Consider the following 14,987-nt stretch of genomic DNA (forward strand, 5'->3'; position numbering starts at 1 on the left):
TGAAATCGCAGTTCCGATCGATAAGTCTTCGGTCTCCGACCGATATTCTCGTTTTTGAGTTGTGTGCTCATTTTGTCTTAGAAACGTGGATGACTCGTTCTTGTTTTGCGTACAAATCCTCCGTAGAAACGAGGGTCGAACTTGTTCTTTTAACGGTGGGATATGCTGTATTTCCAGGAAAACTGTGACGCGCACAATAGTTGCTGCTAGTTTTTAGGGTTACTGTTTTTATGGACAAACCGCAATTTAGACAATGAGTAAGCGTGACCATGAGTTTTGTTTCGAATATGAAAAGGAATTTGATAATAACTACTGCTATTGCGACATCGAGCAAGGAAAATACGGTAATCAGTGCTCACAATACTACCACAAAACACAAGAAGCATCTTCATTAATTAATAATACTTTTTCCCATCGTTATGAAAAAATCGCTTTTGTTTTCAATTACTGAACCAAAATACAATTTTCCGTGCGGAGAACTAGGATTAGTGATAGGCTACACATTTAAAAAATGTTCTAATTTTGGTTTCATTCAGTGTGTTACCTGATGCCTAAAAGGCACCAAGCGTAATGCAACAAATAGTGTAGCTTTAAATGGTATTCGTAAATATTTTGCATAATAGGACGACTTGAGTCCACGAGTTGTCGCATTGTTCGCTCGCTTTAGTTCAAAACTTCAATTTCTGATCTGTATAAATAATGTGTTTCAGCAGCCACCCGTTCAGTTTTTAACTTTCATGAAAAAGTATGTGCAGCACGCCGAAATTTGTTACACTTGATTTTGGCCGGCGAGCGACAAAATGTTGCCGACCCCTGCTCTTTAGAGATTGCGTGTGGCAGTGACTCCGTGTCTGTCCATAGCTATTTTATATTATAGTGGTTGCGTACCACCGTGTTCGAAGCGACTAATTAATTATTGGACACGTAGTAGACTAACGATCGTTCTGGTATTTTTGGACACGTAGTGGGCATAACGATCGTTTTGTTGTTATTACTTATTGATTTCGATTGGTAAGTATTTTGATAGGTATTTGCCTGTTTGTGTGTTTGTCTGTTAGATACTTTTGTATGTTACGCGAAATTGAAAGAAAGATTGAATCTGCTTCAAATTTTATGTACATTTATCATATCTCGGACCAAAAGTCTATTAATTTTGGATAAATTATGTAGTATACTTAGCGAGTTATTAGTTAGTGATGCGGAAGATCGATAAGTCGGCGATCTCTGATCGCTATCTCGTGTTGTTTTTTGACACGTTCTGAAAAAGTCGCTTTTCTCTTTGATTACTGGATCAATTGCTTTAAAATTTCCAATGGTGGAAATTTTTCTCCAGAAGGCTATTACTTTTATTTTTTGCCATGACGTCATCAAAATTATATGGCGCTACGTGGCCATATATTTGAGCATAGCTCTCTTGTTGTTGTTGTTCTTATGCTTGTTCTTGTTCTTTGACATAGTTATTAAAAAGTCCCTTTTCTCTTCGATTATTAGACCGATTGCTTTGAAATTTTCAGTAGTTGAAGATGGAATTTTTCTCCAGAAGGCTATTACTTTTATTCATTTCTAAATTTTGTATGAATTCTATGAAATTTGATATTCCGTCCAAAATTTTGCTGTATTATTTTTATCCATGGGAACACGAATTTTAGTCTGCGTGATGACTGGCTGTACGTTTTAATTCTGCAAAATTCCTGCTACTGGAAATCCGGAACTTTTTGAGGGTACAGGTAGAGTCAAATGTATCTGTAAGGACTGATTCGCTCTCGTCTACGTGTCCATATATTTGAGCGTTGCTCTCTTGTTTCGTCACTGATCGCCATTCGGCAATAGTGCGGAAATTTGTAGTTGCCAAAACATTAAATAAAATTTAAACATGAGACATGAAACTTCTACATGAAAAATTTCCCATTAGAGTAATCATATATTGAAGACGCTAATATATATATATTGAGCTGATACAATTCCGAAAAAACGTCCCTGAAATTCTTGTCTCTAAGGAGGATCTTTATATTAAATATTTGTCTCATTCTTACAAAATATAATAAAGTTTGCCATATAAAAATTGAAGGATAATTTGTTCAGTAAATGCTATTTCTTTATATTAACGAAGCTTTCATTTGCTAATATACTCAAATCAAATGTACAAATTATCAAACATTAACAATCAATATCATACCTGATAGCTTCAGGAAAAAAAAATTGAAAGAATTGTTGATGTTAACCAAAAGCAGGAATGCCCCAAAAATTGATTCATCGGTTGTGTAACGTCGTATTCCCAGATATGCTACGTGTATAAACTAACTTCGTTACATAAGTTGTTGAGGATGGCGAAACAAACATGAGAGATATTGATATATTGACGCCGGTGGCAACTGACTCTGATGACCCCTAAAGGTGGTATCGTCGCCTCCCAGTCATGTACCGAAAACATCTGTTTATTTGATATTTATATATGTATGTATATGTTGTTTTCTTGATTTGACGGAATAAACTCTCCCTCTCTCTCTTCAGCAATGTTATATTTTAAACAATCCAGATTCTAGACTAGATAGATGTCGCTGCGAGATAATTTAAAAGAAACTTCAAGTGGGATGATTCGCTTTACCACAAAGTCAAAATTATCGATTATATTTCACACTTGATTATAATGTATCCATTTTTCTATGGTGATATTTTGGTCTGCGATGAACTACATATTTATTTTAATGTTTCGTATGTATAGCGCGGTTATTCTGTATTAGAATACAAATAAAAATGTGTTATATTTTATTTTATGTGTGTGCAAACTTCAGACAGAAAAGGGCGGTAAAGCTTTAGATATTAACTGGCTAATATACACCGAAGTCGCACGTCATTACAGAATAGCTTTCAGTTAAAAATATATACATAAATACATTTTGTACAAGTTTAATTCGGCACGGTGTCTAAATTTTTGATATCTATGAATATACGCAATTTTTCGCCAGTGACGATTGCTGGTTAAACTCTAATTGGGTGCAATTTATAAGTCTGAGGTTTTGATTAAGTTTCCCAAAATGTGTATAAATCTTTTGGTATAAATTCGAAAGGTAAGTTATATATTTTATAATTTTATAACAATATGGATTTTTTTGTCTATAAATAAAGACGCCCTCACCACAAAATAGCCTATCTTAGTTAAAAGCAGTGGTGGGATTCAGCCGGTTCGCACCGGTTCTATAGAACCGTCTCACGGAATTTTATGAGATCAGCGAACCGGTTAAAATTACTGGTTAATGTCAATATTCTGTTTGTAACAGAACCGGCTGAAAAAAAAAAGACTTTTGTGAAGGAACCGACTGAAAATTTGAATCCCACCAATGGGTAAAAGTGCTTGGTTATACAAATATTTGCCTACATCGGTGCATTAGATCTTGAAATAACCTGGGTTGCAATACATCAATGTTCATAGTAAATCTTTTTATAAATCATATATATACTTCAAAAAATAATGGCCTACGACAAATCGATAATGAATATTATTTGTTGTATACGCTAGCATTTACATTTTTGAGATATGCACTCGAAAGCTCGGTCAAGTTGTTACAAACGCACTTTCTATCGCAATCCGTGGGAATCCGTAATAGATACAACTGCTATTTGTATCAGCAATGGGTTAAAAGTCTGGATATTGCCGAGAGATTCGTTTTCCAATTTTGTTGTGAGCAAACCCGCATGTTTATAAGCCATAGGCGACATTTGTGCCGTGTTTGACTACTTCTACCAGCTGTTGCTCAAAGTGGTGAAATATTTTCATGTTTGTTTGTTATTATAATTTTTCCTCCAACGAAGCTGTATCATAAAATTTGCAATAATGTTAGCAAATGTAGAATGACGATGGATATTCATCATATCTGGACACTAACTATACTGCTGCTGTATGAAGGTGAGAAATTCCATGAAATTGTTATTTATAATGCAATTTTCTTTATCTTTGGAACAACGGCAAGTTGTTTAATAATTAATTGATATTATGTTATCGAGAGAACATATATGAAACAAATGAGTTTGCCTAATTTGTAATTTCTTGTGGTACGAGAGTATCAGAATTCTCCACTCCCCGCTTTTCTGTTGCAGCTAATATTGTGCGAGGTGCCACAGAAGAATGCGGATCAATTCTAACAGGACAAGGAGATCTTGAGAGTCACGGATATCCTAACGAATATCCGAATAATTATCAATGTGATTGGACATTTAAGGTTTGATCGGCAATGATCGTGTAAAATAACAAATAAAAAGTTACACACTTTCTTTGAAACAACACGCCGTCGATTGAATCATGACGATTCTGAAATTTTATTTTATACGGCCTGCTGTGCAGCCTATGTCCATATATCACCCACTTAGTACGATACTGCTTACGTAGGAGTTAGGTAGAAAGTTCAGTATTCAAAACTGCAATATGTATAGCTCTTCCATCTGCTAAGGCTGGTTTTTAATTGACAAACAACAGCATCAAGAAAAAATTTATAATCCTAAGCTGTTAATGCGTAATAGCCCTTTTAAATGTTTTTTTTTGTTACGATGTCAAATGACAGTTGGGTACACATAAATTGTAGTTTCAAGTTTTTCTGTTATTTATGTCGCATAACGTATTTTAGGCCGGTGCAGAAGATGAAGTTGATTTATTATTCACTGATTTTTATATAGAAGAATCTCCTCAATGTCGATACGATTCATTGCAAATATTTGCTATGGGATATTCCCCAAAGTAAGAATTTATCAATATTTACCCGCAATAAACCAATTTAAAAATGACCGAAACAATGAATTTGACCAGAGAATAATAGGAATATACATAAAAAATTTTTTAAAGCGCCACTAAGGGAGTAGGAATGCCGTCGGGCAATTATTTCAGTTTATTATATACCACCTATATTCAGATTATGATTCAATGTCTTAACGATAACACTTGACATTATGTACAGCTTCAGTGAAATATTTTTGTTTGTGTTAAACAAGAATATTGAGCACCTATCAGTCTACGTACATAATATATTCCAATAAACATAAAAAGGCGCAGAAGAGTCAGTTTGCTATGTACAATATGTCACACAAACCGACTATTAACCCGATATAAAATACTGGAGTCTACATCAGCTGAGTAACATGCATTGTTTCATTACAGGTTTTGCGGCGAAGGAGTACAAAAAATCAGTCCTAAGGGAGTTTTATCAGTAAAAGGAGAAGTTAAATTAAAAATGGTTTCTGATGCAGAAGATAGTTTTCGTGGATTTTCAATGAAATATAGGAGTGAGTTTTATGTTCCACCATTGTCTTTTTCAATATTCAATACCGGTTTGAGGTTGCAATAGGGTAAATTATTGAAATTAATATAATGTATTATTATTTTCCAGTTACACCCAAGCCTACGGAAGCTCCGCCGACAACTGAGGCTCCCATCAACGAAGCTCCAACAACGCCAGAGCCCGAGACAGAAGCACTGACTCCCCCTCCGCCAACGTCGTGCGCAGAAGATCCGTGTAAAAACGGTGGAGATTGCATTGATGTAGAAGAGGGAGAGATCTATTGCTTTTGCGCTGATGGATTTACTGGAACATATTGCGAAATAAGTAAATTATGCGTTTCGTTTGTCGTTCAAAACAAGGGCTCTTGATTGCTACCACTGATATCGTCATGCAGCAACTACAATATTGGAAGTCATCGCGAGTGATATGCTATCCAATTAGTGATCGTTATCAGATCGATATGTCTGGGGTTTACAGTCATAATAACTGTTTTCAAGTGTGATGTACTGGTCAATTATATTATACCGTCGACATTTTGTAACTCTCCGTTGCAATATATAATCATGGATATATCATGTATAATATGAACTTTGAATTTTATAATACGAAACAATAATACGAATATATGCAAGTTTACTCATGGCCAAGTCGAACGAGAGGATAAACTCAGCTAGAAGAAGTACGAGTGCTGATACAAAAGTCCCAAGCGACCTCTGACGACTCAAATATACTTCTGGTAAACTATCTAGCAGTTACCATTACTTTTTAAATCGAATCTTCTTTTTCTTATCTTCAGACATAGATGAATGCGCTTCGTCTCCCTGTGAAAATGGCGGAACATGCATTGACGGAGTTGATGAATTTAGTTGCGAATGCCCTCAAGGTTTTCTGGGAGAATTATGTGGAGTTGGTAAGGTTCAATATAAGTTGGCTAGCTTATAACTTGAACTCATGAGCGCATTCTAATTGACCAATATTGAATATTTTATCAAATAATGATTTGATATTCATGAATATTGCATATACATTTACCATATACATTTTAGCAATATCTGGCGTTGTAGCTATAGTCAATACAATAATTCGCGTCTCTGTATAAGAGACTCAAAATATAAACACGCTTAAGATGTAAAAACCTCTACCATCAGCATGTATGGAGTGTATACAAAACTCTCACTTTCCAATTATTTTGCAATTTTTGTATATTTTAGATATTGACGAATGCCAAGGACAGCCTTGTAAAAACAATGGAACGTGCATTGATGGAGCAAATTCATTTGATTGCAAATGTGTTCAAGGCTTTACGGGATGGAATTGTGGTCAGGGTACGAGCACACAGAATGCTTAATATATACGATTGTTACGAAAACACAGCTTTTTTCCATAATATAAGAAAATCATTTTCAGAGCTTGACGAGTGTGAATCTGGACCTTGCCAAAACATGGGGGTATGCGAAGATTTTGTCGGATATTATAAATGTATTTGCTATCCTGGATATACTGGTGTAAATTGTGAAATACGTGAGTGCAAACGAAATTGTTCATCTTTGGTTGATCAATGCGTTATATACATGTTCTGTGGCTTAGCTTCCTAATCGCTGACACGGTATTTATTCTGTCTTTCTCTGTATATAATAAAAACTATTCATACTGAATTTTTATCAAGAATGTGGACATGCATACTCGGTTTGGAAAAGATTGGCTAGCGATAAAGTTTTTTTTTATTTACTATGGTGTATCAGAAATAAAGAAGTAGAAATATCATATGGAAATTCATATTAGTTTTCTTAAATTTTGGATGATTTCTCGGCTATGTTTTATTTCTTTTATCACTGCTCCAATTTCATATCCTGTCTATTTATCATTAAAATCTTACTATATATATATTTATACATAATACTGTGCAGCACCGCCGACTACCCAACCTACAACAAAATTGGCTGAAGAAACGACTCCAGAGATAACAACACAACCAATAGCAACGACACAAGCAACTACCACAATCATGACAACAACAGTTTCTTCTATCGAAACCTCAGCACCAGAGACGTTGGAAACAGAAGCTGCAAAGCCAGAAACAACTGTTGCGACTCCGACAATGAGTCCAACAAAGTCCAGTTCAGAAGATCAAAAGACCAACAAAGCGGAAAACGAATCAGAGGCACCAAAAGATACAGATAATGCAGCTAAGGAGGATGGCAATAATCCAGAAACATTAATAACGACCACTGAACCAACTTCTATGGAAGGTACATTCCACTTGTAACGTTTACATTCTAGTCATTGTTCAATTTCTTACAAGAGGAAAGCTTTCTTTTCAATGCATCAAACAGAAAAAAAGATTCACTGATTCCAACTATATGTTAAACAAACACTGACTGATCCACGGAGAGAAGGGATTTCCATAAGACGTAAAACTTCCATATTGTCAAGTATTCCATAATTACTGAAAATGAAATTAAAACAAACGTCCTATGACTGATTTTCCTTCAGTTTTATCTAAAATATATGGATGGCCCATACATGAAACTTATTGAATACTTATTTATTATATTATTATATTGAAAACGAATCAGAGGCACCAAAAGATACAGATAATGCAGCTAAGGAGGATGGCAATAATCCAGAAACATTAATAACGACCACTGAACCAACTTCTGTGGAAGGTACATTTTCATTCTAGTCATTGTTCAATTTCTTACAAGAGGAAAGCTTTCTTTTCAATGCATCAAACAGAAAAAAAGATTCACTGATTCCAACTATATGTTAAACAAACACTGACTGATCCACGGAGAGAAGGGATTTCCATAAGACGTAAAAACTTCCATATTGTTAAGTATTCCATAATTACTAAAAATGAAATTGAAACAAACGTCCTATGACTGCTTGTCCTTCAGTTTTATCTAAAATATATGGATGGCCCATACATGAAACTTATTGAATACTTAACTGTTTCATCGAAGTTGGTTAAATTTAAATTAGAGAGAAAATAAGTGAGTGAAAATAAATACTCCTACATATCTATCACAGATGCAATTTTCTCGACCACTACACATGGAAATGCTACTCTATCAATTTTTTTCTCGACGACTTCTAATGCTGAAACTAATACTACAAATGATGAACTCGACAGCATGGCTTCTGCTTCGTCTGAAGCCGTCTTGAGCCCGATTAGTTTAGCTGGGATAATCATTGGAATTGTTTTAGTTTTAACTGTACTAGGTTTGGTTGCTTATCTTAAATGTAACAACAAGTCAACGACGAAAGTACAGCCAACAATGGATTTATTGAAAGATGCTCAGGAAACTGAGCCACCACAGAGCCAAAACCTGGACGACAAAGAACATGAAAAAACGAAAAAGAAAAACAAACTGTTGTCAGGTATTATGTCGTGGAAACCTTAGATGAAATCCATCATCATTGCGTCATAATCATCCAATCATGCTTCATCTTATTTAACGTGAATCATGACAATGATTACATTATAACCTGTCATACATGCCCACATTTTCATCTCCAATTATTGTGAACGGGACATTTTGCCAAAAGATGCTCAAATGCGATATGAGCACCTAAAACTTGACATAAACTATTGGACAATACTGGTATATAGAGTACATGGCCTTATAAAGCGCCATGACCAGTGTTCCCTCTAAGGTGTGCGCGAGCACACAGCTTTCAGAGGCTGCGCACACGCATAGATTTACTGCGCACAGATGTATTTCGATGTAATGTAACAATGTGCTCGGTTGGCAGGTTGAGAAAGTTTGTTGTTGGCCCACTTATTACCCGGTTAGAACGCCAAAATTTCTTCATTGGTTTTTGCACTAATATTAGTCATTTCCAAAATGGGGCGCACACACCAAAATTTCTGCGCACACATACTACAAAAAATTAGAGGGAACATTGGCCATGACTAATTAAAAAATTCATGGCTGTCTTAATACTTTACATATATTTTACGTCATGCTGGTTATGAAAAAGACCTTTATACCCTCACCCGTGAGAGATGTAAGCGATTACTGTATATCAGAAAAACCAACTTACTTTAATTTAAATTTACTGACATACAAAAATTATAAATATTTTGAAACTGCGTCAAACGTTTTGATTGTTTAAGCTTTTGTCCGAATATACCGCTACTTTTCGGGCGCTCTTTTTTATTTATCTTTTCTTCATACAGTGCCATCATTTATAACATCCTCATATCCATTTAAATTCATTTTCGGATCATGTGCGGCCAAGCATGGATTCTATATATCCGGTGATTGTTCAAGGATCTGAGAAGCATGATTGGTTGTATGAGATCCGATGATGATTTTTTTATTCTTTTTATTTGTCTGTAAAAAAGAATACTTTTTTGGAAGTTGATTGCATTTTTGCGTGATTTTATTATTACTAATTGCGCAACTATGCAAATGTAGACTTTTTCATTCAATATATATAATAGTACAGTCAATGTCAATATATTATAGATTGATATTTCATTAATTTGACCTCATTTATATGTTTGTAAATTTGTTGGAAATATTCATAAAGTGAGTTTTTAATTTATAAAAAAAATATTTTTATGTTAATATAAAATATTTTCTTTGGCTAGCGAAACAAATTTTGGTAGACATCATTAGTTTTTTCACACTTACGATATTCTAAATAATAAATGATGCGGAGAAAAAATAGGAAGAATGTTCATGGAATCAACTTTGGTATTATGTTAATTTAAAAGTTTAATATCTATCGTGTACATCGTTGATTATTGGATTTCAAGGTGTGACCTGGCAGCATTTTACTACGTTTAAATATGATTTGATGAATGGAAATCCATTTAGATTGAAAAATATTGTAATCAACGCTTTTATAGTTCCGTAATAAATTAAATTGAGCAGTTCTTAATATATTTATTGATTTGTTATAAAGTGATGCCCATCCCATTTATCGCGGTAGATGGTGGATGTTCTCTTCTTAGAATAGGAGAATATAGATCATAGATACAAAACATATTTTGACCACTAAAAATAAATTTTGTGTCAAGTACTCCACATGAATAGATGACGCTCAAAAAGAAACAGATGATTATATGACCCCAATGTTCAATTATAAAAATATATTGAGTAAAAATATGTACATCCGCGTTATGGTGCGACATACTTATCATCGATAGATACTTGTATATGATGGATCGACCAATTCAAATCAAAAGTTTTGAACAGCTGGTGCTGAATACAAGTACTCTGATTAAGTAATGGAGTGCATTAAAACGGATACCACGAACTTAATTGGTGGTACCGATCGATTAAATCTTCATAGTTTCTCACCGTAGAGATATAATTGTTCATGTACATGAGTCATTGTCGTTATGAGTTTCATTTGCATCATTCAAACTATCTATACGTCATTATTTGCTTTTTTGTTTACTTTTCCATGACAACCTATATATATGAGAGATAAATTATGAAGTCGATGGAAATTTAGGATTTCGCTACGCCCAGCAAAAGTTACTTGTGGGAGCGACTTGAAAAGTGACGATTTATAAGTAGAAATGCATTTCCCAATTTCAATGTATAGGAATAATAATATTGTGGCACGTGGCATAGATACAGCAACACAGTTATTTTTCTATCGAACAAAAACACCAAACGTTACCATTTTCATCATAATTCAATTTTGTAACGGACAGTTCTCAATAGAAAATAATTTATGGACTTTAATTCGTGCTTTTTTATTGGAATGAAAACATGCATAGTATATTGTGAAATTTTCGCTCAGTTCAGAGTGTTTACACTTTACAATATGCTAGTGATTTCGAAAATTCTGAAACACCTTCTAACGGTTCAGTGCATGGACAGTCATTTACACATATATATCATTGGCGATTCTGCATTTTTATCTGTGTAGAATAGAATACTTTGAAGTCTAAATTGAAATCATTGTTGAATGCAAGCAATTCATTGTTTAGAAAATGGAAAACGTAAAAGACGTGCCAGACGACCTGTCAACGAATCTACAGATTCCGCAGACAGTGATTCAACTGATAGTGGTGTTACCTCGTCAAATTCGACCGCACAGACATCTCGTGGGGTGGATTCCTCATGCTATGGAAGCGCGGAAGAAGTTGGCTTAAAGAATTGCTTTCCTGATAGACAAGATACTGACACCAAATACCTGAACGAAATGACAATGCTGACATGTCTTCCCAACATGATATTTGGTGAGACCGAAGTTGCAGATAACCGAAATATTAGATCACGAGTTTGTAGTCCGACAAACAGGACGCGCGAAAGACCTACACTTGCAGTAAGACCAGATCTCCAACCAATTACTGAAACATCTAACATTGGGGAAGAGACAGTGTCAATGCCAAACACGCCTGCACAAAATCAACAAAATGTGCCGGCAGTGGGTCCAACTAAAACGGCAAGAGCCACCGCCGCTCACCGTTTGATGTCACAACTTTCAAAAATGAAAAAAGAAAATAATCTAGCGGCGAAAGATGACATAGACATTTCATCTCCGCATATTATTGAGGACGTAATGGTTCATTCAAATGCAGTATTTAGTGACGCAAACGTGAAATCTACGGACGGCGGTAAAGTTGCATTAACCAACTCAAACAATATGACGACGCCTAAAACACTATTGGGAGGTTTTTCAATTGATGACTTGGAGGCCGAACTTGAAAAGAGGCGAATTAATTTGCAACCAGCAGCTGAAATGCCCAACACAGTATCTCCGTTGAATAGAGGTTTGACTGAGAACCTACCCGAAGCCAGTGTGAATAAAAACAAGAAACGGCATAATAAAAAACAGCCACCGACTGAAAACTCATTTACCGTTAAATCCAAGAAAAAGCATAAACGTAAATCAAAGACTGTTACACCGAAGAAAGACAGTGCGGCAGCGATTGAATTGCGGCCAAAAACTTCGACAAATTTGCCCGATGTTCAGGCTGCCTCATTTGCACACCGTCTTCCAAAGCTCGAATTACAGAAAGGAGGAAAGACTGGCTTTGTTCACCCTCTATCAAACATGCAACCTACCCCACCAGATCAACATCAAAAGTCTTCATTTCAAGGTGGTCTATTTTCATGGCAGAATCATATGTTCCCAGATGGAAACAAGAGAGAGAATTTATCTCAGAATCCAAATATGTTTTTTCAACCGTCGTTGTTTTCCACACCTGATAACAGTACATCATTTCCTATATACAATGTACAAAATATGCCTAATTATGCTAATCACTGGCAGCACAATGATGAACCAAGCGTCAAATCCATGCGCATTCCAAGTGATTCGCGTAGCCAGGAATATGATCTGAATAATAGCATTTCGGCTCGGCCAAGAACAACTCGAAAACGTTCTGTAGAATCTCGTAGACGTGTGTCACGAGACCACAGTCCGTCAGCTAGGAGTCGGCCGTCTACATCAATATCTACAATAGACGATGTTTTTGATAGTAGAAATCCCAAGAGTCACGAAAATACTACATTTCCCTTAGTAACTCGAATGCAAGCCACACCAACGATTTCACCGCCGAATCCAAGGAATATTCCACGACTGGGAACTGCTAGGACAAATGGAATGACACGTAATCCCTTTTCTCAATATCCAATGAATTTCCCACCAATGACATCACCACAAAACTATTTCCCAAACGCTTTCAATCAAAATTATTTTAATAATTTTCAACATATCCACAATCGATCGCAACAAGTTCCCGACGAATACACTGGCGATCAAAAACCAAACCTAGTTAGAGAAAAGGCATTTGTTAAATTGAATTGATTTTCTAAATTAATCGATACGTAATAAAAACTAAATCGACATAATATATAAATAAATATTATACATGAAATTATTAATAATATTAAGGTGTTTCACATACATCGTTTCGTCTTGAGTCTTGTACATCCGACAGAGCGATAATCTCATCCCATTGGTATTCTGGGAAGTTGACCGCTGACTGGTCGCTTTAGCCAATTTCGCCACGTACATTAAGCGTATGCCTTAGGTATCTAAGTTTTGCTAAATCCTTAAACATGAACAAAAAAATAACCTATACGGTACGGTAAGTATAAGTCTTACAGGCAGGACCAGATTTAGTTGATGAGAGGCACATAAAGCTAGGCAGGGGTGCAGCCAGCGTTGGGGGGGGGGGGGGGTGTGTTACGGTGAAACTAAAACAGTTCACCAAAAGTGCAATTCACGACGACGTAAGGCGTTTCATAAACTAAAAAGTATGCATCGTTCACAGCAAACTTCCACAGTTACGTGTAGCCCGTCTTTCTTTTCCTGACGATGTTGGTGAATTAGGTCCTATTTGAAACATCGACCATTATCTGTAGTCAGCAGGTACCCACATTTAGTAACAAAACTTTTAAAATAGTGAAAATTAATTTTAGAGAGAACTATAACTCGCAGATGTCAGTAACGTCATAATCGTTTAAAATGTGTACAAAAACACGCTCGCATGTAGCGCCAATCTAATGCATGAAATGTGAAACTATTACTTGGATTTTAATGTTAAGCAAGTTAATTTTTTATTGCCATTCAATGATTATTTACATGCGCCGTGATTAGTAGTGGACAAAATCGTATTTTTTCAATCGAATTCTTCGAATATTTTTAACGAACACCGAATAATGAGTATTGTCATATTAAACAACATGTATTGGCATGCCAGCCGCCGAAACAATCGATAATTTTTTTTTTTTCGGATTTTCTTAGAAGACCGAAGACAACGTAACAATGCGGCGTTTTTTATTTCATAATTTTGTCATAATCGAAGGCCGCAGCATATTTTTTGTCACCGCGATCGTTTCGGTATCCCAATTAATGTTGGTTAACTATATTAAAGCACTTATCATTCATTAGTGAATATTAATTCCCACGCAACGGCGAATATCATAGTTTAGTTTTTACATTTCGGGCAGAATTGTGAGTTCACATCAGCGAAGATGTTGAAGAACTATCAAGGGGTGAATTTGCAACACAAATTAATTTTATTCTAATTTTTATCTTCTGCGTAGGATTTGTATCACAGTTTGTAAATTACGGTCCCAATATTAAGCGAACAATATTATCACTGACGGGATGCGATATTTGTGAAGCGGATAGTGCAGATTTTTTATGCTTTAAATTTTATATCGTGTCCGTGTTACTTTCGTATTAAATAATAATTAAAAACTCCGTGAATTTGTAATCTCTTGAAAGCTCAGTGTCTCCAATGTCTCAGGAAATTTCCATAGAGTACATCTGGTTCGACGTTTCTAAATTTACAAAAACGGTGTTGACGCGCTTTGTGCAAAATTAGAAATTGAAAAATATGATAGGTGTAGTGTTGTCAACTATGAAAATTTCCGATAAAGGACACAGATTACCGTCATCATTTATTTTGTAACTTGCAGGAAAGAACAATATAAAACAATGAATTAAAAATTATATACAAGCTAAAAAGATATATTAAAAAAATCTTCATGTGTTTTTTATTCAATGTTTTGTTAACATTGACCCAAACAAGCTCTAATTTTGCAGTTGCATAAGTTCATAATTCCTAAAGTTATATTTTTTCTGACCCTTTTGCTAACTTCAGAGAGTCAAAAAAAGATTATCCAAAAGAGATAATTTTCCAAATGTTGAATTTTTATCAAAGCCAAATTTTTTTTCCAAATACGTTATTGCAGAGTTGAGAAATAATCTAAAATCTTTAGTTGCCTGTTGAGC

At 35.1% G+C, this 14,987-nt stretch overlaps 1 protein-coding gene across 2 annotated transcripts; it reads left to right on the top strand.

The window, feature by feature from the left end:
• The first annotated feature begins 3,225 nt into the window (after positions 1 to 3,225).
• LOC120341373 (uncharacterized) lies at positions 3,226 to 13,110 on the top strand. 2 transcript variants are annotated; one of them, XM_039409862.2, is made up of 12 exons: positions 3,226 to 3,904; positions 4,096 to 4,217; positions 4,620 to 4,729; positions 5,147 to 5,271; positions 5,376 to 5,591; positions 6,064 to 6,177; positions 6,479 to 6,592; positions 6,675 to 6,788; positions 7,175 to 7,516; positions 7,844 to 7,933; positions 8,298 to 8,648; positions 11,224 to 13,110. In XM_039409862.2, exons 1-12 carry the CDS (start codon positions 3,850 to 3,852, stop codon positions 13,047 to 13,049), a joined length of 3,579 nt encoding a protein of 1,192 aa, XP_039265796.2. In that variant the 5' UTR covers positions 3,226 to 3,849; the 3' UTR covers positions 13,050 to 13,110. The 2 variants fall into 2 exon arrangements, with proteins under 2 accessions (XP_039265796.2, XP_077976321.1); XM_078120195.1 differs by lacking the exon at positions 7,844 to 7,933.
• The last annotated feature ends 1,877 nt before the right edge of the window (positions 13,111 to 14,987 follow it).

This window comes from Styela clava, chromosome 14, assembly GCF_964204865.1.
Source record: "Styela clava chromosome 14, kaStyClav1.hap1.2, whole genome shotgun sequence".
Taxonomy (NCBI): Eukaryota; Metazoa; Chordata; class Ascidiacea; order Stolidobranchia; family Styelidae; genus Styela; species Styela clava.

Coding starts and splice junctions, on each gene's coding strand:
- LOC120341373 (XM_039409862.2), top strand. CDS start 3,850: ATGACGATGGATATTCATCATATCTGGACACTAACTATACTGCTGCTG. Junction 4,730..5,146: donor GCTATGGGATATTCCCCAAA/GTAAGAATTTAT, acceptor GTTTCATTACAG/GTTTTGCGGCGAAGGAGTAC. Junction 7,517..7,843: donor TGAACCAACTTCTATGGAAG/GTACATTCCACT, acceptor AAAACGAATCAG/AGGCACCAAAAGATACAGAT.